The 25541-nt window shown below is 49.8% G+C and overlaps 1 protein-coding gene and 1 long non-coding RNA gene across 6 annotated transcripts in view; both read left to right on the forward strand.

Moving 5' to 3' along the window:
- The window catches only part of MXRA5 (matrix remodeling associated 5), a 79581-nt gene extending 69570 nt beyond the window's left edge, over positions 1–10011 (forward strand). For all 5 annotated transcript variants that reach the window (XM_067022951.1, XM_067022950.1, XM_059050671.2 and 2 more), the window contains 2 exons: positions 2238–3138; positions 6954–10011. In XM_067022951.1, coding sequence (XP_066879052.1) covers positions 2238–3138; positions 6954–8850 — 2798 coding nt within the window. In that variant the 3' untranslated portion in view covers positions 8851–10011. The remainder of the gene's footprint in view (positions 1–2237; positions 3139–6953) is intronic.
- A 1255-nt stretch (positions 10012–11266) lies between these two features.
- The window catches only part of LOC136793355 (uncharacterized), a 35381-nt gene continuing 21106 nt past the window's right edge, over positions 11267–25541 (forward strand). Inside the window, exons 1-2 of the long non-coding RNA XR_010838550.1 lie at positions 11267–12407; positions 22452–22613. This is a non-coding gene — a long non-coding RNA (uncharacterized lncRNA). The remainder of the gene's footprint in view (positions 12408–22451; positions 22614–25541) is intronic.

Raw genomic sequence — 25541 nt, forward strand, 5'->3', positions numbered from 1 at the left:
AAGGGCCGACATCACGAGAGACAGCTGTGCATTCTCTGCTTAATCTCACGCAGGTTGGACGTGTCCCAGTGGTGAGCAGAGAGCACCGAGCGTGGGGAAATTACCAACATCTTTGATCAGCTCAGCATCTGACAGCAAACGCTGTTGTAATGGTTTAACAAGGAACTTGCTTGAAATAGCAGATGGGGAACACGGCGGGGTTTTCATTCTAGAAGGACTGTGCCTTTGCAGGAAGGCGTATTCCTCCCCTGGGAGACCCCATTTGCATACATCCTTAGGGGCTTCCATACCTTGTGCCATTTTCAAGCACCCCTGGACCACGCTTCCTCCCTAGACATTCATGCACCTTCCTCTACCCGACCGGGAATCTGCGTCTGCTGGCTTCTCCTTTGTTAGCTAGCTGCAGTTTTTAGAAAGTTCTTCCGCATTTCATGCCCAAACCAGACGGTCTCCCATCCAGCCAGCGCTGTTTTCTGTGCTCCTGGAGCTGCACGATGTCTCTTATTTTGTTGAACCTTTTCTACCCAGGAAACCAAATCATCTCATCGAGTGCTAATAGGGGGCCACCTTCTACACCTGCCTGTCGTGATCTGCAGGAGGTTTTCGTGGGCCTTCCCTCCCACCTGAAACCCAGTGACACAGACAAGCGCTTTCGGATCTCTGCATCGTAAACTGGTTAAGGGGTTAAGGGGTAGCAGGCAGCTTTCCACTCCCACAGTCGCCTGTCGTTCAGGAGGGCTTGGACCTGGAGCAGGAGCTCCTGCGTCCCCTCGAAGCCAGGGAGGTTACACTGTCACCAACCAACACCTGTTTCCCTGTGACCAGGTGGGCCGGGAGGAGTCGCCTGCAGTACCCCACGCGTGGCGGAAAGCCTTGTCCTGGGAAGCTGCAGGCGACTCAGGAGGTCGAGCACATGAATCCTCAGCCCTAGGGCTGGGGAGAGCGTCCAGGGTTGCAAGGTGCCACGCGAAGGCAGGACTCCCCGCTTAGAGAAAACTGTTAGGAAAAGAAGCAGAGGAGGCTGTCAAAACTAAAATGAATAGCGCATGCGTCGGCACGCGGGCCCAGGAACGAGGCCGCGTGGGATAGGGTAGGAGGACTGCAGCTCGGGGTTTTCCGGGACTTTCCAGCTTTTAAGTATAGGATTGGTTACTACGCGGGTAGGGCGAGGCCCACGGGGCAGGAGATGACTGCCGTTGAAGAGACACGTGGTCACTCAGCGTTGCCGAGAGGAGGGGCGCAGCACGCCGTGCGGGGTTACGCGGGGAAGCACCGGGGTCGGTCGGGAGGCAGAGGGACGGGGGACGACCAGACAAGAGCCTTTGCTGTGATTTTCGCAGGAAGGAACAGGCGAGGTAGGCTTCGGACGGGCTGGTGTGAATGACTGCAGCAGGTCCCGGGTGCAGGGGCCGCCCTAGTTGTCCGGTACCTGTCCCGGGGGGGGATGAGGGCAGGTGGACGGTGCCCCAGAGGATGGGAGCCTCTCAGATCAGGGAGTGGGGGGTAGGCTCTGGATGGGTCCGTTTGCATTTGGAAGGTGGGTCCTTTGCTATCTCTAGGAGTTGGCCATCCCTGGAAGGTCAGCGCGACCCCAGCATGTCAAAGCATCAGAGACACTTGCTTATTACAGACCCTGACCGTGGCAGAGTCCTGAGAGACGGACTGTGAAATGCAGGGAGTGTAGACAGTGGGGAGAAGGAGGGGTGTGTGCCCCCGCTGACTGTGGAGGTGGGTCTGTCAGGCACCATCAGGAGGCCTGAGCTCGGGCGCAGCTCAGCCGGACGGGGCAGAGGATGAGCAGCGCTGTGTCGCTGGCCGGAGCCTGGCCGGGCAGAGGCGGGCACAGACTGCAAACTTGGGGCGTCCCTGCAGCCGCCCGGGGGACCCCAGGAGGACAGCCTCCCCGCAGCGAGGCAGAGGCAGAGCAAAGTGGGGCCGCCTCTCCAGAACCCAAAGTAAACGAAGAGGCCACCTTGGGAGACCCTGGGGTGCATGGCGGCTTCCAGAACCCTCTCTGCAAACCATACCCGCTGCCTTGGCCCGAAGGTGGCATATGCCCTGATCTGGGGATTCGTGTTAAGAGTCAAGAAGAATATCAGAGGAACTGGCTGGTGGGTCTTTTGCTTTTGCTGTCCGGACACAAAGAGGAGAATCCGATTAACTCATAACGCTTGTTTGGTCCCTTTGGAAAGACCGTGTCTACACTGAACCTGACGGTGCCTGTTTTCGGTTTCCAGGTGCTCTCATGACCCCCAACACCAGAGTACAGCGGTTTGAAGTCCTGAAGAATGGCACTTTCGTCATCCGAAACGTGCAGGTGCAGGACCGCGGCCAGTACGTGTGCACGGCCAGAAACCTGCACGGGGCAGACAGGATGGTGGTCCTGCTGTCAGTCGCGGTGCAGCAGCCTCACATCCTGGCCGCCCACTACAAGGACGTCACCGTCTACCTGGGCGACACCATCGCCATGGAGTGTCTGGCTAAGGGGACCCCGGCTCCCCAGATCTCCTGGATCTTCCCCGACAGGAGGGTCTGGCAGGCCGTCCCCCCCGTCGAGGGCAGGATCACGCTGCACGAGAACCGGACCCTGTCCATCAAGGAGGCGTCCTTCTCAGACAGAGGCGTGTACAAGTGCGTGGCCAGCAACGCGGCCGGCGCGGACAGCCTCGCCATCCGCCTGCACGTGGCGGCCCTGCCACCCGTCATCCACCAGGAGAAGCTGGAGAACATCTCGCTGCCCCCTGGCCTTAGCATCCACATCCACTGCACCGCCAAGGCCGCGCCCCTGCCCAGCGTGCGCTGGGCGCTCTGGGACGGGACGCAGATCCGCCCTTCGCAGTTCATCCACGACAACCTCTTCGTCTTCCCCAACGGGACCCTCTACATCCGCAACCTGGCGCCCAAGGACAGCGGACGCTACGAGTGCGTGGCCGCCAACCCGGTGGGCTTGGCGCGCAGGACCGTGCAGCTCACCGTGCAGCGCGCCCCCGCCAACGCACGCATCACCGGCACCTCCCCGCAGAGGACCGACGTCCGCTACGGCGGGACCCTCCAGCTGGACTGCAGCGCCTCCGGAGACCCCTGGCCGCGCATCCTCTGGAGACTGCCGTCCAAGAGGATGATAGACGCGCTCTTCAGGTACGTGGAGCTCCTGCCTCGCCAGCAATCCCGGGGCCGCTGCGCCTGTCTCCCCTCTGGGTGCTGGGGAAGCCTCCTCGTGGGGTCGGGCAGAAAAAGGAATGAGTCCTTGTCGGCACTGCTGACGCACAGACGCTGCTTCCTGCGTGGGCCGGGTGGGGGGGGCGTTTCTTTCTCACGCGGTGAAATCTTGTCTTTCTTCTCTTTTTCGCGCCCCCCCCCCCCCCGGGCGGCGTGTGGGATCTTCGTTCCCCGCCCAGGGATCGAACCCTTGCCCCCGGCGCTGGCAGCACAGAGCGTTGACCACTGGAGCGCCAGGGACGTTCCAGTCTGGTCTTTATCAGTTGAGATGCAGAGCAGACACCGGGCCCTTGGCCCTGCTTCTCTCCTCCCCGTCTCCAAAGAAAGATAAAGCAATAGCTTTTGTTTTCATGCTCGTATTTTTAACTGTATTGAAATAATTCGGTAGAACAATTTCTTGTCTTCTCATTCTCATCTCAACAAAACACGTAGGAGCTTCAGGTCGTATCTTAAAATGCGTTAGCAATAGAAGGAAAGTAGGGAAGACAGAAAAATTAAAGGCATATGGCAGCACAAAGGTAGCCCATCTGCAATTCTAAAAGTTCATCTTGGCTAGGAAAAAAAGCACCTTGCCTCGCCCCGCCTTCAGTTCGCAGATGGATGACTCTAGAGCAGTGCGTCTCAGCCAAGAGGGAGTTTGTCCCCAGGGGACACTGACCAGTTGTTGGAGACATTTTTGGTTGGTGAGACTTGGGGGGCGAGGAGGGGATGCTACTGGCACGCGGTGTGTACAGACCAAGAGATGCTGCCCGACACCCCACGGTGCACAGGACAGCGCCACGTCAGAGCGTCGTCTAGCCCCAAATATCAGTAGTGCTGAGGCTGAGAAATACTGTCTTAGCAAGGAAAACTATCTATCTGTTTATCCATCTGTCGTTTATTTATTTATTCTTGGCTGCGTTGGGTCCTCATTTTTCTCCAGTTGCGGCGAGCGGGGGCCGCTCCTCATGGCGGTGCGCGGGCCTCTCACTGCTGCGGCCTCTCCCGTTGCGGAGCACAGGCTCCGGACGCGCAGGCGCAGCGGCCACGGCTCACGGGCCCAGCCGCTCCGCGGCACGTGGGATCCTCCCGGACCGGGGCACGAACCCGCGTCCCCTGCGTCGGCAGGCGGACTCTCAACCGCTGCGCCACCAGGGAAGCTCCTATCACTTATCTTTATCTATCCATCATCACCTATCTGATATCTATCATTTATCTATCCAGTATCTTTCCATCTGCCTATCTATCCTCTATTCTATGTATCTATATGTATCATCTGTCATTTATCTCTCATCATCTACCTTCATCTGTCTCTAGCTCTATCTACCTATCTATCCATCCAGCTTACCTCTATTATCTGTGTCTATCTATCTACCATTTATTTTTCTCTATCTGTCATCACCTATCCGATATGTATTATTTGTCTGTCTAGTATCTTTCCATTTGTCTCTATCATGTATTCTCTGTATCTGTGTATATCACCTGTCATTTATCTATTCTATGATCTATCTGTATCTACCTCTAACCCTCTGTCTATCACCTGTCTATCTGTGCAAGTGGTTCTCAACTAGACAGTTCTGTCTACCAGGGGGCACTCGTCAATGTCTGGACATGGTTTTTTAGTGGTCACAATTTGTGGGGAAGGGTTGCTACTCTTTAATTAATGGAGACCCGGGGTGCTGCTCAAGACCCCCCCGTGCACGGGATGCGTCACCACAGAGAGTCATCCAGCCCCTGATATCGGTAGTGCCGAGGCTGAGAAACCCTGAGGTAGATCCCCAAAAGCCCTTGTCCCTTTAATCAGTATTTCAAGATGCAGAGGGAAGAGACAGTGATTGCCAGCGTGGAAGCAAAGACACGTCAGTGGCGCCCTGTTGGAAACCCCCCGGCTTCTGGTGCGCCTTCAGCCCGCGCAGCCTGGCAGCTCAGACAGGAACCCAGCTCGGCGCGGGTTCCTCCCCGGGATGCGATCCGAAGCAGCATCCAACGCTCTGCGCCGCTGTGTCTGGCCTGCCCAGTCTCCTTCCGACGCAGGACAAGGGCGAAGTCGCCTTCTCACAGCCCGTATTTTAACTTCACGTGGCTGGGTGGTGCCTAGTGAACCCCGCACAATCGATGCAGGCAGGCTACCACGTACCCAGTTCTCCCCGCCGTGCCTTGCAGCCGAGCCAGTGTCCTGCCACGCAGAGGATTGTTTTCCGTTGGCATGGGCGAGGCTGAGGCAGTGCCGAATGAACGCTGAAGTGAAAGAATGTAGTTGCGATGTGAATTGGGGCCATCCTACTCGTATCTCGCTGTAAATCATAAGCCACAGTCTCGGTAGCTTCATTATTCCTAGATTCTGGCTACTTAACATTCTTAGAAAAGTGTAACTAAACAGCCCGTGTGAGTATTTTAAAAGAACGGGCTGTGTCTCGAAGCTAAGTCTCCTGTAATGTGTAGCCATGCAGTCTTTTTCAGAGTTGCTCTGTTGATTCAGATAATGACCAGGGTTAGGATTTGCTGCTGTAGAAGTTTCTAAATGTTTACAGACATGTGCCACTATATACATTTTTGGATTCTAACTCCGAGACTCCTTAAAATACCTTGGTCTGCTCCATGCCTGTCTAACCTACTAGTTCAGGTTGACTTGACTCTCGCTCACGGCCAGCGAAACACGTTACGTGGTCACTGTTAGTAGGTGCTTTGATGAGTAATAATCAGGTTGAATTCCATCGTTGGCAGCAGACGCTTCTCTTTTTTTAATCACTGACACAGTTCCGGACGTGCTATTAGACTGACACAGTGTGCAGGAAATATTTAGGGATGGATAGTCAAGCTCTCCCTGCAGATGCCAGAATTATAATTTATAAGTAATTGAGATTTTCAATCTGGACACGTTTGAAGTAGGAACTTCCCAAATCTCTTCGCCCTGTTATTCAAAACATTAGTTCTGCGTTGCTGGAGGACATACCGATATGTATTTATTAAAATGTCACACGCCTAGTGAAGATACTTCTGTCTTTCTTACCACGTTGCCCTTTTAAACTGAAAAATCTTTCTCAAGTATTAACTCAGCAGTGTGTGAGTTTAGATCTACCACGTGGAGAAATGGAATGTCAGCAGGAGGGTACGAGGTGGTGAGGGTCATGGAGCTTTGGTGACAGATTCTAGGGAGGAAGCTTTTCCACCAATGGCGCCGAGTTCTGAAGAATCCAGCCGTAGCATCGGAACTCTGGGTATAACCACAGCCACGTGATCCGTACTGTAGCTACTTTGCTGCCTGTTCGCCTCATAATGGGATACAGCATCATAAAAGTTGTCAGGAGTAAAAATCGTCTATAAAGCTTTTAGGAGAACTTTCACCTCTTCCTAAGGTTAATGCGTATTCCTTCTGTCCAGGGCTCTAGAATTTTATCTGATTTTATCATTACAACAAGCTCCACGCTGACAACTAGGCAAATATTTGCTCCACACACGCCCACACAGACCGGGCTGATGTCTTAGACTGCGTTTCACATCTTCGCATCAGTGGCCAGGCCAGCCAAAGGTCGGGGTCCACTGGGGAGTTCTTAACTGTGGTAAATAAATCAGCTTCTGCGCTTGGCTGGCCGTGCCCTCCGGGCTGCAGAACCCATCGGACGGTTTTGAGCAGCAGCCCTGTGCGCCGCTGCTTCCGAGACCCGCAAGTGTTCGTTTCGTTCTGGTGGCCTCGAGCCGGGAGGGAGAGCGTCTGGGAGACCGCCATCTCATTCTGTTTTCTTCCTCCCGGTCAGCTTCGACAGCAGGATCAAGGCGTTTGCCAACGGGACCCTGGTGGTGAAATCGGTCACGGACAAGGACGCGGGTGATTACCTGTGCGTCGCCCGGAACAAGGTCGGCGACGACTCCGCCGTGCTCAAGGTGGACGTGGTCATGAAACCGGCCAGGATCGAGCACAAAGAGGAGATGGACCACAGGGTCTTTTACGGGGGCGACCTCAAGGTGGACTGCACGGCCACCGGGCTCCCGGACCCCGAGATCTCCTGGGGCCTCCCGGACGGCAGCCTGGTCAACTCTCTCGTGCAGTCCGACGACAGCGGCAGGCGGACCAAGCGCTACGTCGTTTTCAACAACGGGACCCTCTACTTCAACGAGGTCGGGCTGCGAGAGGAAGGTGACTACACCTGCTTTGCCGAAAACCAGGTGGGCAAGGACGAGATGCGGGTGCGCGTCAAGGTGGTGAGCGAGCCCGCCGTCATCCGGAATAAGACGTACTCCGTGGTGCAGGTCCCCTACGGGGACGTGGTCACCGTGGCTTGCGAGGCCACAGGGGAGCCCCCGCCCAGGGTGAGCTGGCTCTCTCCGACCGACAGGCTGATCCCCGCCTCCTCCGACAAGTACCGGGTGTACCCGGACGGCACCCTCGTCATCCAGAGAGCCCGGCGCTCGGACAGCGGCAACTACACGTGCGTGGTCAGGAACAGCGCCGGCGAGGACAGGAAGACGGTCTGGGTCCACGTGGACGTCCAGTCGCCCAGGATCAACGGGCGCCCCGACGCCATCAGCGCGGTGCGGGAGGTCGCCCCGGGGGGCGGCCGCAAAGTCATCGACTGCCGGGCGGAGGGCGTGCCGCCGCCGCGCGTGCTGTGGGCCTTCCCCGCGGGCGTGGTCCTGCCGGCGCCCTACCACGGCGGCCGCATCACCGTCCACCGCAACGGCAGCCTGGACATGAGGGCCCTGAGGACGAGCGACTCCGCGCAGCTCGCGTGCATCGGCCGCAACGAAGGCGGGGAGGCCAGGCTGCTGGTGCAGCTCACCGTCCTGGAGCCCGCGGCGAAGCCCGTGTCCCGCGAGCCGGTCAGCGAGATCACCGCCGCGGCCGGCCACACCATCAGCCTCGCCTGCCCGGCGGCCGGCGCCCCGGCGCCCGCCCTGCTCTGGGTCCTGCCCAACGGCACGGAGCTGCGCAGCGGCCGCCGGCTGCGCAGGTTCCACCACAAGGCCGACGGCGTGCTGCTCGTGAGCGGCCTGGCGCCCGCCGACGCCGGCACCTACCGCTGCGTGGCCCGGAGCCCGGCGGGCCGCAGCGAGAGGCCGGTGTCTCTGAAGGTGCGGCCGAGGCCCGACGCGCGCGGCCCGGTCAGCGTCGCCGCCGGGGAGACGCTGCGGCTGCCCTGCGGCCCCCCGGGGGCCCGGCCCGCGCGCCCCTCCTGGACGCTGCCCGGCGGCGCGGTGCTGCAGGGCCCGCGGGCCCGGGGCCGCTTCACGCTTTGGGACAACGGCACCCTCACGGTGCGCGACGCGTCCGTCTTCGACCGGGGCACCTACGTGTGCACGGCGGACACGGAGCACGGGCCCGCCGTCGTCGTGCACGTCCCGGTGGTCGTGATCGCCTACCCTCCCCGCATCACCGGCGAGCCCACGCCCGTCATCTACGTGCGGCCCGGGAGCGCCGTGCGGATGAGCTGCGCGGCCGTGGGCGTCCCCAAGGCCGACGTCAGCTGGCAGCTGCCGGACAAGTCGCATGTGGCCGCGGGAGCTCTGCCCCGCCTCTACGGGAACAGGCTTCTCCACCCGCAGGGCTCGCTGACCATCCAGCAGGCCACCCCGAGGGACGCGGGCTTCTACACGTGCACCGCACAAAACCTCCTGGGCCGGGACTCCAAAACCACCTACGTCCACGTCTACTGAAGCCCCGGGAGGACACCGTGGGCTGCGCGGCCGCTGCTTCCGAACTTGGAGCAAAGCCGCCTTCGGCTTCACAGCCGGGGCCGGAGAGGCGGGGCTCTCAAAGGATTTGTCCCGGGGCACGGTGGCCCCCTCCGGCTTGGGTTTCGGGCTCACGTCGACCTTGACCTGTGTGTGTGTGTGTGTGTGTGGACGAAAGGAGGCAACGCAGACACGGGAAGCGGGTGTCAGCCTCTCTGGGGGGACTTTCTTGCACGTTTACAGGATGCCATCTGCTCTTGCCTTGCAGTTCGCAGGACTTGGGTGCGAATTACAAATTCTGTGTTGCTGGCACCGTCCCGATGCTTGAGCGGGCGTCTGTAGGATACCTGAGGAGCATTCGCTGCAAAGAAGCTGTAGAGATTCACAGTGCCTTGTTACCCCCGCGGAATATGCATTACCTAGTTAACCCGCCGCCGTTTTAACATGATAGGACGTTCTAGAATGAGTATCCGTCTCTCCGTTATTTCTTCTGTCACTTCAGAACTCCACTTTGCCCGACAAGGGCTGAGAACCAGAGGGATTGTTTGTTTGTTTGTTTGTGTTTCATGTACAAGTGTCCTACAGTACAGCTCCCATTTTATAGGAAAGAACGCTTTCTCCCTGGAACTCACTTTTTATATCGTGTTTTATATATATATATATTTTTTTTTTCTCTCTGATCAGACGATGAGAATAGAAAGAGAAAGACATGCTTTCTGTCTCATTAAAAATAATAAATTATTGGTCTTTACAAGGCTTGGATACATTAGAGCAGGCACGGAAATGCAATTCAAACCAGTTTCCTTCCCGACTTCCTTCAAATTCATGAACCACTTTTATATTACCTGTCCCAGCGACCCTCCGGTAGGGAATGCTGAGGTACCGGATTTCCTTGTTGATAATAAAATGTATCCGGAGAGAGCTGTGCGAGACCGGGGAGCTAACAGGAGGGGGGGGGGGAACAAAGCTAAGTTGTGACCGCACAGAATAAGCCCAGAGCCTTCCAGAGAAGTCCAGAAATATCTTTCCTCCTGTCAGTTTGTGTCCATGAAAAAATAGATCTGTTATTTCCATGACTGCTTTACTGTATTTTTAAGGTCAAAATAATGTACATTGGATAATAAAACAGTATCTTCCAAAGAACCAGGCAATCACGACAGTGATATTTTCAAGGGCAGAAGCACTTCAAGTGAGTTTGCGCTTAGATCAGATCGGTTGAAAAACTGCCTTTATCCACCACATTGGAATTATTCTATTCTCTGGGACTATCTCACCAGCAAGGAGACGAAGTCCAAGGTGGCAGCTCCGGCAGAGTCTTTGACTGGAAGGTGAGGTGTGGGACCAGCTCCAGTGTGAAGCCAGGATAATTTGAGGCTGAAGAAAGGGTGCCACAGCAATCCTGCAGCCAGTTTTCTTTAGGGAAGAGACATCTTGGGTGCATGTAGCAGTGGTCCTCAAATATGCATTCTTTGGCTCCCCCCGGGAGGAAGGAAGAAAGCAAACTCAAGATAAATATTTGGGAACAATGTGACTTCTGACCGTGCCGCCAATCTGGTAAGAATGGCAGTCACTGAAATGAAAGAGAGCTTGGCTTTTCAAGACTGGGAAGCACGGACACTGTCTCACTCGTGAATCCATGTATTTGCTTGAGGATACCTACGCAGCCTCTCGAGGTGTGCCAGGTACCAGGCTGGGCACCAGGGTACCCTGATGTGTGCGAAACACATCCTGCTTGAAGAGTTCATCCTCCATAGACAAACCCTTCCTCCAGGACAGGGTTTCTCAACACTAGCACTACAGACATTTGGGGCTGGATCATTTTCTGGGGTGAGGGCTGTCCTGTGCACTGTGGCGTTTTTAGTGGCGTCTGTAGGCTATATCCACAAGATGTCACTAGCATCCTCCCCTCCAGGGCTGACTATCAAAGGGTGGCTCCCAGGGCTTCCCTGGTGGCGCAGTGGTTGGGAGTCCGCCTGCCAATGCGGGGGACGCGGGTTTGTGCCCCGGTCTGGGAGGATCCCACGTGCCGCGGAGCGGCTGGGCCCGTGAGCCGTGGCCGCTGAGCCTGCGCGTCCGGAGCCTGTGCTCCGCGATGGGAGAGGCCACAGCAGTGAGAGGCCCGGGTACCGCAAAAAAAAGAGTGGCTCCGGATATTTTCAGCATCCCCCTCATCACCCTTAGTTGAGAACCACCACCGTAGATCTTAAATAGATACAATTTGATAGGTGATAGATAGATAGATGATAGGAAGAAAATAGGTAGATGATATGATAAGACAGATAAATGATAGATGAGATAGATAAATAGGTGTGTGGATGGATGGATGGATGATTGATAGATACATGCATAAATATAGATGATAGATGATAAGACACGTGAGATAGATATATATGGGGATGGATGGATCGGTCGATGATTGATAGATAAGTAAATATATATAGTAGATAGAGAATAGCTAGATGATGATGGCGGTGGTGATAGATTAGATAGATGACAGGTATAGAGACAGGGAGGATAGAGGACAAATGGAGGGATGGACAGGTGCGTAGACAGAGACCAGCAGGTTGAGTCTCTCATGCTAAGGCAGTCCCCAAATCTCATCACTCTTGCTGCCTGGGACTGAGTCATCCTCCATGGTGGGGACTGTCCTTCACCGGCGGCTGGGAGCAGCGTCCCTGGCCTCCACCCACTACGTGCCAGAATCACATCCCACCCTCCTCTCCCCCAGTTGGACAACCAAAAATGTCTGCGGACGTTGCCACGTGCCCTCTGAGTTGCAGAATCACCCCTGGTTGGAAACCACTGTGCTAGAGAAATAAACGCAGCAAGGAATTTTTAGAAACAGATTCATCTGGACTGACTGCCTCAGCAAATGAGACCCAGGACGGTACAGCGACCAAGGCATAGGCTGCTACGTACACATCGCCTAGAAAAAAATGGTAAAGCATCTCGCTGTCCCGTCATTCTGGATTCATGTAAGGTTAAGAACTGGTGGTAAACTTCTGTGGGTGAACTCAACATACATTCTTTTTTTTTTTTTTTTTTTTGACCGCACTGTGTGGCTGGTGAGACTTTAGTTCCCCGACCAGGGATGGAACCTGTGCCCCCTGCGGTGGAAGCACGAAGTCCTAACCATTGGACAGCCAGGGATTTCCTTCCACATACATTCTTAAGGACTTGCCTTGTCCTGATGTAGGCGGGGTAGCATGACATGAAGGAGGTATATGGTGGTCTACACTCTCCATCTTCTCAAAAGACATAAGACTACAAGTCAGGTTGCTACAAGGCTGAGACACTCAGAAGCATTAATGGTGGCTCTAGGGGGTATTCCTATCCCAGTGGATTCAAAGCCCACGTCATATGGAAGTCTAGGGGATATTTATTTGATGGAGAAGCCATTAATACTGGGCTAAGAAAGAGGGATGTCTGGGCAGGTTAACATGCCTAGGAGGGAAGGACTGCTCCCCTTGCAGCAAAAACATTTCGAAGAAAGTTCCAGCCTCCAGCAAGGTGACCTCGGGTCGAGCAACAGATAAAAAGTAAGAGGCATATTTGGACTAGAGTTTAAATAAGTGCTTCCTCTTTGGTTGAAAATGCTATGATACCGTAGTTGGTTGAATAATGTTCTCCAAAAATCCATGTCTACCTGGCATGTCAGAATGGGACCGTACATGGAAATAGGGTCTTTGCAGACGTGATGAAGTGAAGGATCTGAGATGAGGTCCTCCTGGATGAGGGTGGCCCTACATCCAATGACAGGGTCCTTCTAAGACACAGAAGAGGAGAGACCCAGACACGGAGGAGAAGCCCCGGGAAGGCAGAGGCAGAGACGGGAGGGAGGCGGCCACAAGCCCAGGGACACCTGGAGCCCCCAGAAGCTGGAAGGGGCGGGAAGGACCCTCCCCTGGAGCCTCCAGAAGGAACTGACCCTGATGGCTCCTTGATCTTAGACTTTTGGTCTCCAGGACTGAGAGAGGATGAATCCCTTTTGTTTTAAGACGACCCGTTTCATATAATTGGTTATAGCATCCGTGGAAAACAAACACAAATCTTAAAAATTTTCTAGTAGAGACAGTCACAGTGAGAGGTGCTCAAGTACTTTGAGAGTCAGTCATCCTAAGAGCCTTTTAAAATAGTTTGCTCAGAATGGGGGTGTATGTGGTTTGAGATCATTCATTGCAATCACATATGGTTCTGTTGTGATTTGTGAATAACATACTACCTAAAAGGGGTTTTTTTCCTCCCAAGTGACCCACTTCTCCCATCTGGTGTATGTGCTTGTAAGTCTGTGTGCAAGCAGATCCTCAGTTAGCAGTCACTTGCCACTCTTCGACTGTTCCCAGGTCCTCACTGAAAAACACAACCCAAACCAGGCTTTTAAACCCACTCTTTAAGATTCGGTGTGTCATTGCAAACGCAGCTCTCATTCCGAAGAATCTGGACAGGACTTTAGTCCTGGTGAGGAGAGACCTGCTGCTGAATTCACACTGCAAGATGCCGAGCCCTGCAGGAGATTCTTCGGCACTTTTAATCGGGGTATGTTGGCGGGTGGGGGGAGCCCAGAGGTCCTTTTAGCTCCATCCTGAGCATCTGGCTATTCAGCCTCCTTCCTAAGAGACTCTAGGTTAATCTTGTTATGACATGGCCAGCTAGTGGTCCTCTCCTCCTTGGCTTCCAGTTGTAATCACCTAAGGAGATTAACAGTTCCTCATGCCCTGGTATGTTCATTTCCTGCAGCTCCTGGAACAAATGACCACAAACCAGGTGGCTCAAAGCAATTGAAATGCATCCTCCCCCGTCCTGGAGACCAGACTTCTGAGGTCAGGGTGTCCCGGGGCCGCGCTCCCTCCGGAGACTCCAGGGGAGGGTCCTTCCCGCCTCTTCCAGCTTCTGGGGGCTCCAGGCATCCCTGGGCACGTGGCCGCCTCCCTCCCGTCTCTGCCTCTGTCTTCCCGGGGCTTCTCCTCTGTGTCTGGGTCTCTCCTCTTCTGTCTCTTACAAGGACCCCGTCATTGGATTCAGGGCCACCCTCCTCCAGGAGGACCTCATCTCAAGATCCTTAAGTTAATCACATCTGCAAAGATCCTTTTCCTAAGGAAGATCCTATTCATAGTTTCCAGGGATTCGAATGTGGACACATCTTTTGGGAGTCCGCTGTTCAACCCACTAACTAGACCAGAATCTTTGAGAGAGAAGCCCCAGCGATAATATGTTCATTGAGGCTGAGATGAACGTGTGGAGGTTTTAGTGCTGGGATCCTGCCAATGGTTTGGCAAATCTGTACCGGGATCCACTGCATTTCTTCATGGTTTAATGCTCCACGGGACATTCTAATGTGCTAATTTCCACCATACTGTAGGACCCCTCTCCATCCAGAAGTCAGAAGCTCGGTGCGTGTTGGCTTAAGCTCTCTATGCTTCTGTTTCCAGACTTCTGAGAAAGAGGAATTCCTGCACACCCACCTCATAGGGTCATTGTGAAGATAGGGAATAAGGTGCTTAAAACACAGCCCGATCCATTGCCTGTTCTTAGTATGCATTGCTATTTCCATGATCCTTGCTGTTTTTCTCCAGGGTTTAAAAGATATAGCTATGGTTTCCAAAACACTTTCACACACTGTATTCCACTGAAGCTTCACCACTGCTCTTGGAAGAGTTGATTTCTGAGGAAGGGTTCATAGAGATGATATGGTTCGATCCTACACCGTGTGACATCGGCTGTGACTTGTCCATCCAAAGCCATGTTGCAGAACCAGAATCAGAATCAGAAGCAGCCTGTATACTGTGCTGGGCTCTGCTCAACCACGAGGCTGATTAGACGTTTCTGGCAGAACCAGCGAAGCCTCGAGTAGCTGAGAAGTGGGCTGGAATTTGGTTCTGCCCCTTCACAGCTGTGGGAAGCTTGGTGTCATCTACGTGAATTTCCATTTCTGTAGGTGTCCGATGGCAGTGGTACTGCTCACTTTATAGGATTACTGAGAAAACCACTGAGATAACATAGGGATGGTAGAACAAAGGTCAAAAGTCATATTTTTAAAAATCCCACAGCTGTGGCCGCCCCCCCCAGAAGGGTAGCATCAATCATCGGAAAGGTATGTTTTCGTTTTAGAAAACTCGCTAGGACACTTTTAGATGATGGAAAAAGTTTCCCATGGCTGGACTGTCAAAAGGAAGTTGAGATAGAGGGCAAAGTAGAGAGGACACAAACAGGAAATCAGAATAGAGAGAGAGAGAGAGATGATAAATAGATAGATAGATGATAGTTACATTGATAGATAGATACATAATAGGTGATAGATACATAGATAGACATAGTTACACAGATACATACATACATACATACATACATAGACACAGATAGATACATTTATAGATAGGTGACAGATACATATAGGTAGACAGGTATAGTATATAATATATAAATGTATACAATATATACAAATTAATATAAAATTGTATATGTGACTATGTATTGGAATTCAAGATTCAAGGACTCACGTTTAAGCACACTATACAGTCAATGTTAAATTACCGGCCGAATTGTTTACTACACAAAATAGTCACATAAATCTCACGCTCTGCCCACCACCGCCCACCTGGGCCTGGTCCACACACCATAAAAATATCATACAGGATCCACTGGTCCCAGTTACAGCTTCTCGTCTGTTTACAAAAACTCTTCCATCCATAGAAGAGAATGCCACAATCCCTCATAGTATCCAGGTCCTTTCACACGTCCTAACATCATCTTAAAAGTTATTTCTCATTTTTAATGTCTTTTCTCTTTGTCTTTGGAGTGTCTGTAGTGACACATGGAGAAGTAAACAGATGGGATTCCAACTGTAGAGTTGGACAATCCAAAAAGTCACACAGAGGAGGGAACACGTAACATAGGGGACATTTTCAACCCCCCAAAAATGAATTTTAAAAATCTTGGTCCTATTTTTTTGGCATGCCACTCACATTTTAGTGCCCAGAAGACGTATTTTTCAGAAGCAATCCTACCACACTGTAGCCTGGATCTAAATCTGCCTCCTGGGTATCTCAATTCGTTCACTGATAAAATGTTAAGAGCAATGCAAGCTCCCTGAGGCAGAGGTGCTTGCTTACCCGTCCCCCAAGCCTCAAGCGCCAGCTGCCATAGGCCAGAATGTTGGTGGGAGTACAGCATCCCAGGCAGAGTCTATATTTCCCAGGATCCCTTGCTTGGAGGTGGGGTCATGTGACTAATTCTCGCCAATGACGTGTGTCCCCTCCAGGCTGAGAAGGTGAAGATGCAGAGATGCCCTTCTGGTTCTTTTCCCATCCCCCAACTGAGTAAAGAGGTTACAAGGGACCGGGGAATGGAGGAGCCACAAGATAGGAAGGACCTGAGTTCCTGAATCACCATGGACACGAACACCTGGCATAGGCTGCTGCCCTGTGCGTTCTGCTGGGCTCCGGGCCCCATCACCTTTCCTCTTACGGCCACCATGGCTCTTGAGAACCATCCTTGCTCCTGAAAGTGGAAAACCATGCTTATTGCGTTAGGCGCCTGCAAGCCTGAGGTTTATCTCAGCCCTACCATCATCCCACGTGAAACATTAAGCCATTTATTTATCTTACCTACAGCATTGTCCCACGTGACACATTAAGCCATAAAAACGTTGTGACGTTTAAATAAGATGAGATTTCTCAAGGGCTGCCATGGAAATTGTTTTTTAAAAAGTCATTAGTATTATTGTTGTCACCATCTCGATGGACTGATAGTGGAACTCAAATTTGCACAAGAGTGGCAATTTTCACAATCTTTCATATACTCTGTGACTTTAGCCACGGAACTCTCACTAGTACGTCTTTATTCTAGTTCATGGGATTCCGTGGCCAGCCCCAATTCTTGCCGTCTGCAATGGCAGAGGAAGACTGTCTGAAGTTCAGGTCAACATTTCAGTTGGATTCTTAAACGTGGCACACATTACAATTATGTACAATGTTGCAATGAACGCATCCGGACCCTGAGGACCCCTTTATCATTTAAGAGACAGAACGAGTAAAGCATATTTTAATTTTTACAAAGTCCTAGAAAGATTGGGAGTAGTGATGCGTCGTTAATGAAAACCTAATTCAGCTTTCTGTTATTAAAAAAAAAATGTGGATGCTGCTTTTGGAAGGAAAAAACAAGGCTCTTTTCCATTAATGTCTGGCAACGTGCATTGAAAAACAATGATAAAAAAACACAGACAAGCGCATCTAAGAGAATTCATGTGTACCGTGAAGGTTCATGCGTCTCTTTTTACTATTTCGTGTTGTACAGCATCTATGAAATACGTCAAAATAATTCAATGATACATTTTCTGGGTCTGGATGGAGAATTGGAGTTTATGGACTTCCTTGGCTCTGAATGATTATGAAAATAGATTCTATATACAAGCTCTCTTTCTATTTTTCTTTCTGAACGATGGCAAGAGCTGGGGGTCTATTTTAAATCCATAGTTAAAGGAAGAGATTAAAAAAACACAGTTTTCAGAGAACTGGATTAGTATCCACTGCTTTTTCATTTTCTTATTGTTGATTCTGGAAAGTGAGACATTTTGTCAAAGCTGGGATTTAAGCTAATCATTTTTTAAAAAATAACCACTGAGATTTTTCCTGCAGAAAATACCACAGTGAGTACATTTCAAAATGGAGGAAAATAATCTTTCTTGACATCTTTCCAGCAGAAACCAGAAAAGTGCACACAAGGCCACCCACCATGAGGCCAGGTTGCTGAAGGGACAAGGAGTTGGCCAGAAATAAGGTGGATCTGGGAGTTGGGGGCCTTTTGGGAGGAAAAGACCAAGTTTCTAATGTTGTCACATAGCAAGCTTGTACTCTACTGAGATTTAAACCCTTATTTTATAGTATAAATTTTATAAATAACTAAAAATAATATAGAAATATAGGAACAAATGGAGATTATTCATACACAAAAATTCACAATTCCATTACCCAAGGATAAACTCTCTGAACATGTTCAGATTTTGTGAAAATATATACATATATATTATATATATCTATATATACTCTATTTATAAGCCAAACTATATGGTTTTAAGTCCATTTATTTTCCACGTAACAATATGATTTGCATATTCCCATGTCATTAGTCAGGCTAATACCCCATTCAATGGATGTACCATTAAGTATTTAATCCTATCTTGGTGGATATCTACATTGTTTTCCATTTTTGGCCGTCTCTGCAAAGGCTGTCCCATAAATCTCTGAATTCTGAGATGTATCACTGCAACAGTGAAGGGTGTGAACATTTTTAAGGCTCTTGCAAACCGTTTTGGAATTGCTGTGGAAAACCTTCAAAGGCTTTCCACTTCCCATGGCCACCGTACTGGCTTGTAAACATGCTGTCTTTCCACCCTTCAGGCCTCAGAACTGCTCTCACTTTAACAATTGCTAATTTTATACTCAAAGGTGGCTCTGTATTTTCTGTCTTTCATACTTTTTAATTAATGGTCAAAATACATAAGTTGGCCATTTCATGGAGGAATTAGTTATTAGTTTTTGAGCTGTTAAGGCTTTCTTGCCTGAGCAATGGAATAATTTACATAACAAGGCATTAACGCACCCTAAGTGCAGCAAATGCACAACGAGGCATCAATACTTGTTCTAAATATAGCACGTGTTTTTTTCCACTCATCACTTGTTTTTCAGTTGTTTGGAGAACCGCAATCTTTGGAAGTACAGGCTTTTGAAATTGTTTGTAGCTGTATCTCTCTCCCCACCCCTCTCCGCCCCGCCCCGCTTTTTTTTAATCCTTTTGTATGTTTAGAAAGTCCTTCTTCATTCTGAGATTAGGTATTCTCCTACATACTTTAAAAATATTTCTCATTTTTAAATATCAAAACTCAAAAACATTTGTAACTCACGTTGGCTCTATGGTATGAGATGAAAAAACCTAACTTTTTTGACTCATTAAACCAATTTTTCTAATACCATGTATTGATGTTATTTTCCCAGTAATCAGAAGTTTCCCTCACGTTAAATACCCCTGTGGGTTTTGCTTCTCTGGCTTATTGTAGGGTATTTTATATAATATTTTAACACGACAGGGCAAGTTTCTTAGTATTTCCCATATTGCCGTCTGCATTCTGGCCCAATTTTGCCTTGAGGTAAATTTTATTTTCCAAGATTTCATAACAAAAAGTCATCGACATTTCAATGGAATTTTTAAAAAATATGAAGTAGTTTTGCAATATTTGTATTTTATGAGATTGATCCTCCCACACAAGGACATGAATTGTTGCTATTAATAAGCTGCTTTTTATATCTGCCAGAAACTCTGTGATCTTTTTTTCATGGAAGTCTTGAATACTTTTGCTAAATCTTCTCATGGAGGTCTTTTTTACATACATTGTTTTCAGCAGAGCTACTTAATTGATCGCATTGTCTGTGAAAAAATATAGCTTATTCTCTTCCCCAATTGTTAGATCTCTTATTGATGTTTCTTGTTCTGTTCTATTGACTATACGTCCCAAAGCCACCGGTTGACAACCTTTCTGATTGTTAACAGGACAATGTGTCTGGAGCAGCATTTCGTAGGTGAAGCTCAAAACTCTGGTTCTGACAGATGCTCTAAAAAAGAAACAAGGGCTTTTCTACTTAAGAAAATTTGCATCGGGCAACACAAAGCATATATTTATTTAAGAAGAATCTTTCTAGAAATACAAATGGCCAATAGGCACATGAAAAGCTGCTCAACATCACTGATTATTAGAGAAATGCAAATCAAAACCGCAATGAGGTGTCATCTCACACCGGTCAGAATGGCCATCATTAAAAAGTCTACAAATAACAAATGCTGGAGAGGGTGTGGAGAAAAGGGAACCCTCGTGCACTGTTGGTGGGAATGTAAGTTGGTGGAGAACAGTGTGAAGGGTCCTCAAATAACTAAAAATATAACTACCATATAATCCAGCAATCCCACTCCTGGGCATATATCCAGACAAAACACTAATTCAAAAAGATAAATGCACCCCTATTTTCATAGCAGCATTATTTACAATAGCCAAGACATGGAAGCAACCTAAATGTCCATCAACAGATAAATGGATAAAGAACATGTGAGATACAGATAGATAGATAGATAGATATAGATATAATGGAATATTAGTCATAAAAATGAATGAAATCATGTCATTTGCAGCAACATGGATGCAACTAGAGATGACCATATTGAGTGAAGTAAGTCAGAGAAAGATAAATATTGTATGATATCACTTGTACATGGAATCTAAAATATGACACAAATGAACTTATCTACAAAAGAGAAACAGACTCAAAGACATGGAGAACAGACTTGCGGTTGCCAAAGGGGAGGGGGTGGGGGAGGGATGGACTGGGAGTCTGGGGTCAGCAGATGCAAAGTATATATGAGATGGATATACAACAAGGTCCTACTGTAGAGCACAGGGCACTCTATTCTATACCCTGTGATAAACCATCACGGAAAAGAATCTTTTTTAAAAGAATGCTTATATATGTATACCTGAATCACTTGCTATACAGCAGAAATTAACACAACATTGTAAATCTACTGTACTTCAATAAAACAATTAATTCAAGAAGAATCTTCTGATCCTAAGTTACTAGCCGTGTTCTTTGGTTGAGGAGGGGTGTCTCCATGCACCAGAGACCTTTCTCACACACTGTGGATGAACTGTGTACGCAGTGGCTCACCTTGGCTCTAAAAAGCCAACTCACACAGCCAGGAATTCTGAGAGCCATCTGGTCAAACATGGGTAGCTTGGCCTCAACTCTAGTGGAGTATTTACACCATGGAAATTGTCAAGCTCTACAAATGTGAGTGTGTGTGTTTGAAAGACAGTCCACTTCACACACCACTTATTATATAGCTTATCTCCTTCACGCATTCATTAAATGCATATTTTTGAGCATATCCTATGTGCCAAACAAGGTGAAAAGAGCATAATAAAAACGTCAAAAATGGAGGCACAAATTGAATGAGCAACTACACAGTAATCCATGGATAAACACAGTCGTGATACAGCTTATAAAGAAGAAGAGGACGCGATCAGAGTTTGTAAAGCAGGTATCTCGCCGAACTTGAACTCCAAAGTGTTGCCCGAGGACATGACGCCTCGGCTTTGACCGAGTTACTCACCAGGACTCTGGACCTTATAAATATATAGACAATTCTTTTCTGACTGGAATTCCCTACATCAAACACAGAGAGACCACTTTTTAAAAAAAAACAGCTTACCACAATAAACAGAACCCGCCTCAGTAAGCAATCCAAGCCTCAGAATTGAATAATAAAGATTCACTCATATGAGAGAGACCTGAGATCAAAGGACGGGATACAGCATTTATAGTGGACTCTACAGGAGACCCTCAGAACCCACCGTGTTTTCTGAAAGATTCTCCAGGTCAAAGCTTCCCAGGTCTGATTCTCACACATCAACCTACCACCAACTCTGGCCCCTTTGGTTCCCAGATACATTATTGCCTCTGTGTAGCAGAGTGCTGCATGGAAAAGAAATCTAATGAGTTCCACATGGTTTGAAAAGAAGCAAAATAATAAAAGCATAACTTGGAATACTTCATATTCTCTCACTTACTGCCCAAATTCTGCATGTGTCTGTGATTAGCAGCTTGGAAACGTTTCTTTCCCCCTGACTCTGTGTCTTGGGTTTATAAGCAGTACAAGGTAGCAATAGGTTTTGCCCTATCAAGTGTTGTTTATGTTAGCTTTATGTGACAGAAGTGCCATTTCTATTGTGTTTGCTATTAAAATAGCTGATAAAATGGTGTGCCAACTTGTTTACGAATTGAGTTTCCTTTTGAGATCCAACCTTTATTCTTAGCTGTAGAGGTCCACGGGCAGTCAGATTTACATGGACTTCTTAGAGAGATAGGATAATTCCATGTCCTTACGGATGTATCAGTGACATTGCTTTACGTCTTCTCATATTTAGTGAAGACCTCCGATTAGTGAAGATCATCGATTCACAATTCGGTGGAGAAAAATGAGTGAGATAACCCAGTGACCCCAAGGACAGGATAGACCACCAACTAAATGCTCATTAACGGGGGTAGTTGAAAGAGTTTTAAAGAGGGTACACAATTGGATGAGAAAAGGGTCTTAGAAGAAGCATCAGTCAAGGAGGGTTATGATTTGACCAAGCACAGATGGCAGACAAACATCCTTGGAACAAAATGATCTTGAGGAAGACACAAGGATGTGGATTGCTGGGTCTCTGAGAAACAGTGACTGGTTCGATTTAGCTTAGGGCTGAGGTTCACGGATTGTGGGGTGTCAGAGGAAGCTGACTGTGCCCGTTGTGCTGTGTCATGACGAGTTGTCCGTGATAAGATGACTGGCACAGTCGAGATGGAGTAGTTCTAGGGGTTTCGTTTGGTTTTGACAACATACCATAGGTTCTTTGACTGCTAAGAAACTTGAAGAAAGTTAATGGGGACATGGTAAATTGGCGTGACTCTCATTGGGAAAAATCAATGGGGCTCCTGGTAAAATTCATTGGGAGGTGATTGTCATAATCCAGACAAGAATTAATGAAGCCTTGCTTGCAGGGGGTCGACCAAAAAGAGAAAGGAGAAAAGCTGGTTGTGCAATACGACAGGAAGATTCTCTAAGACGTGGTGATCGCTTGCACGTCAAAGAGGAAATATCCCTATCTACAAATAGTTGGATCTGAGTCACTAACAGGAATGTGTCTCCTTCAGCAAGAAGGGGTAAGTAAGTCCAAAGGTGAAGCTGTTTTTTTTCCAGATGGTGAACTGAAGTTATCTGCCAAATAATTAGAAATCAACTCGATTCTATTCAATGTCACCAGATTCAGAGATAATTACATTTTTTAAAATGTGTCTATTCCATTATTTCAAAGTTTAACGTTTTTGACTGTTAGACATTCATTGACGTGATCTGAGCTAAAGATACCAAAAGAAGAAAGGATAAACAACAAGGACCTACTGCACAGCACAGAGAACTCTGTTCAATATCCTACGATAAACCATAATGGAAAAGAATATATGAGAAAAGAATGTGTGTGTGTGCGTATATATATATATATATATATATATATGCACAACGGAGTCCCTTTGCTGTACAGCAGTAATTAACATAGCATTGTAAATCAAGCATAATTCAATTTAAAATATATATATACCAAAAGAAGGAAGGTCGAGGTTTGGGGGCAAAAATCAAGCCATAGGTGGCACCTTGAGAATATGCAGAGCCTCGGGCCGATGCGTACGAGGGAGTAAACTGAGGGTTGTGATTTTGATTTAAAGCTGCATCGTCGTAACCCCAAGTGCATATGCTGCTTGGAGATTGCTGAAAGGTTTCTTAGCCTCCTGTGAAGCCTTTGTTACTTGGCCCAAGGGGAGGCAATAAAGACCCGACCCAGAAAACCTACCCAAAGTTGCTGCAAAGCCCAGTAAAATCCACTCAGAGGCACAGCCCCAGCTGGCCTGCAGGCCGTGTGCCTGGATGTGGAGGACCCGGGGTGATTGGTTGCATATGGGGCTGGCGGGTGGGACCGGCTCTCCACCAGGAGGCCCAGACGCAGACCCACCCCCCCCCCCGCCCCCCGCCGCCCCGCCATTCTTTCTTTTCTTGTCAGCGAGAAAGAATCGCAGATGCACAAAGACAGCTCTGGAGCTCAGACTTCGCCCTCAGCACATGGCAGCGATGGGCTGACAGCTGTCATCGCTGCTCCTAACCACAGAAGCCAGCAAGAGAAAACGCGCGGGGGCGGGGGGCGGGGGGCGGATCACAAGTGTCCTTTGTCAAGCCAGGGACGCGAGCAAAGGAGAGAAGACCCGGTAGGTAGATTTAAGAATCACAAAGGACCGTGAATTCCATCCACCGTCGATGAATGGAATTCTCATTAGGCTAAACGTTCAAGTGACTTGATACGGTCTCCGGTCTCCGGGCCAACAAAACAACAGCCAACTGCCAACCCATTTGCCAGGATAAATAAAGCAGGCTGGGCCCGTCCGGGTTTGGTGGATGGCTTTTGTGCAAAGGGTGGTGCCTAGGAAAGCTTGGGCTTCCACCAAGAGCTCTCGAAAGCTCGGTCCACATGCCTATGGGATGAATCACGCTGAAGCCAAAGCTGCAGTAAACGCACCAGCAGACCAGGATGACTTCTGTGCGTGGGCCGGGCAGATGTTTATTTTATTTTTCGGGGACTGTACCCGTGGGGGCGCAAAGGAAGGGTCAGGCGGAACAACGACTACTGCCGTAAGTTTTGGAAGAGCCTCCGTTATCATTTTCTTATTTTACTACGAGAGTAAAATGATACATAATATGAGGAGCCACGGACACCAGGGCTACAGAAACATGTAAACAGAAGTGGTGCAGCAGAGCACGGGGAGACGCCAGGAGCCCAGGAGAAAGGAGACGTGCGTTCCGAGAGACGGAAGGGAGTGCTCTGATCCGGGGAGAGGCCGGCATCACTCCGATAAAAAACGCGCATCAGAATCCCGCCTGTAAATACGGCAAATCGCCATCTTCGTGAGACTGAGATCGCCGTGTACATAGCCGACCAGTGAGATGCTTGAATGGCCAAGGCCACGGCGGGCGTCGACAGAATGTTTGAAACCCAGCTGAGCGCTGCGACCTGTTACCACGAATCCAACCATCAAAATGTATTCTTTGGACAGCAAAGGGGTAAAGCGTTTCTTCCCTTGTAAACTGTACAATTTGTAAGGGGCGTTTACAACAAAAGGTCGTGCAGCACCGCGCATTGCCTTCGGTCCGAGTTCATTAAGAAAGCGACTACAGTACTTCGCAGGCAAGGCAGGGTCCTCAGACTAAGACAGCGGAAGGTAACTCAGGTGTCCCGAGGGAGCAAGGCTGGCTCAACCCCAGGCTCACCCTTTCTCTAGATTCTCAGGAACGCCCGGTACGCGAGATATTCTTTCCCCGCTTGCCCGGTGCGGCCTGGGGCTTTCGGAGGCCGGGTGACACTCACGACGGTCAGACCTGGGCCTCTGCAGCCAGAGCCGGGACACCAAAGCTCTGCAACTCCCCACGCCGGTGACGTGGTCCGCTGTCGAGCAACGTGCCCAGCCGTGCGCTGCAGATCTCGAGTCAGAAATGAGGTCACACCGAGTGCAGATATATATATATGCTGATGATACGGGCCCGCGTATATTCCTACATATATGTCTACGCAGGCACCGCTTCACACGCAGATGCAGGGCTCTGAAGCCCCACCGTGATCGGGATCTTCACGGCCATTCCCTGCTGACGTCTCTCCCGATTCTGTAACAACAACACGACCGGAGCATCTTCGGCGGCTCCCTGCTGACTAAGGATAAGCTCCCAGCCCTCATTCCCGGGGCCGGCGCGCCCTGGCCCCCAGCTCGTCTCTTCTCGTCCCCCCCGCCCCCAGCTGCCTCGTGTCTGCCCGCTGCCCGGAGGGCACTGCAGCTCTCCCCGTGTTCTGAACAGCTCAGGGGCCCTGCCAGCTGCAAACCTCTCCCGTTCCTCCGTCCCAGACCTTCTCGCCCAATGGCTCCATCTCGTCAGCTCCAGTTCATCCTCTGAGCTCTGGTAGGAGCGGGGCCTCTTCCGTAAGCTCGCATCACACCCACCCCGCTCCGTTTCCCCTTGACGATGTCCCTCTTTCCTGTGTGAACGAGTCAAGGGTT

This window comes from Kogia breviceps, chromosome X (assembly GCF_026419965.1).
Source record: "Kogia breviceps isolate mKogBre1 chromosome X, mKogBre1 haplotype 1, whole genome shotgun sequence".
Lineage (NCBI taxonomy): Eukaryota > Metazoa > Chordata > Mammalia > Artiodactyla > Physeteridae > Kogia > Kogia breviceps.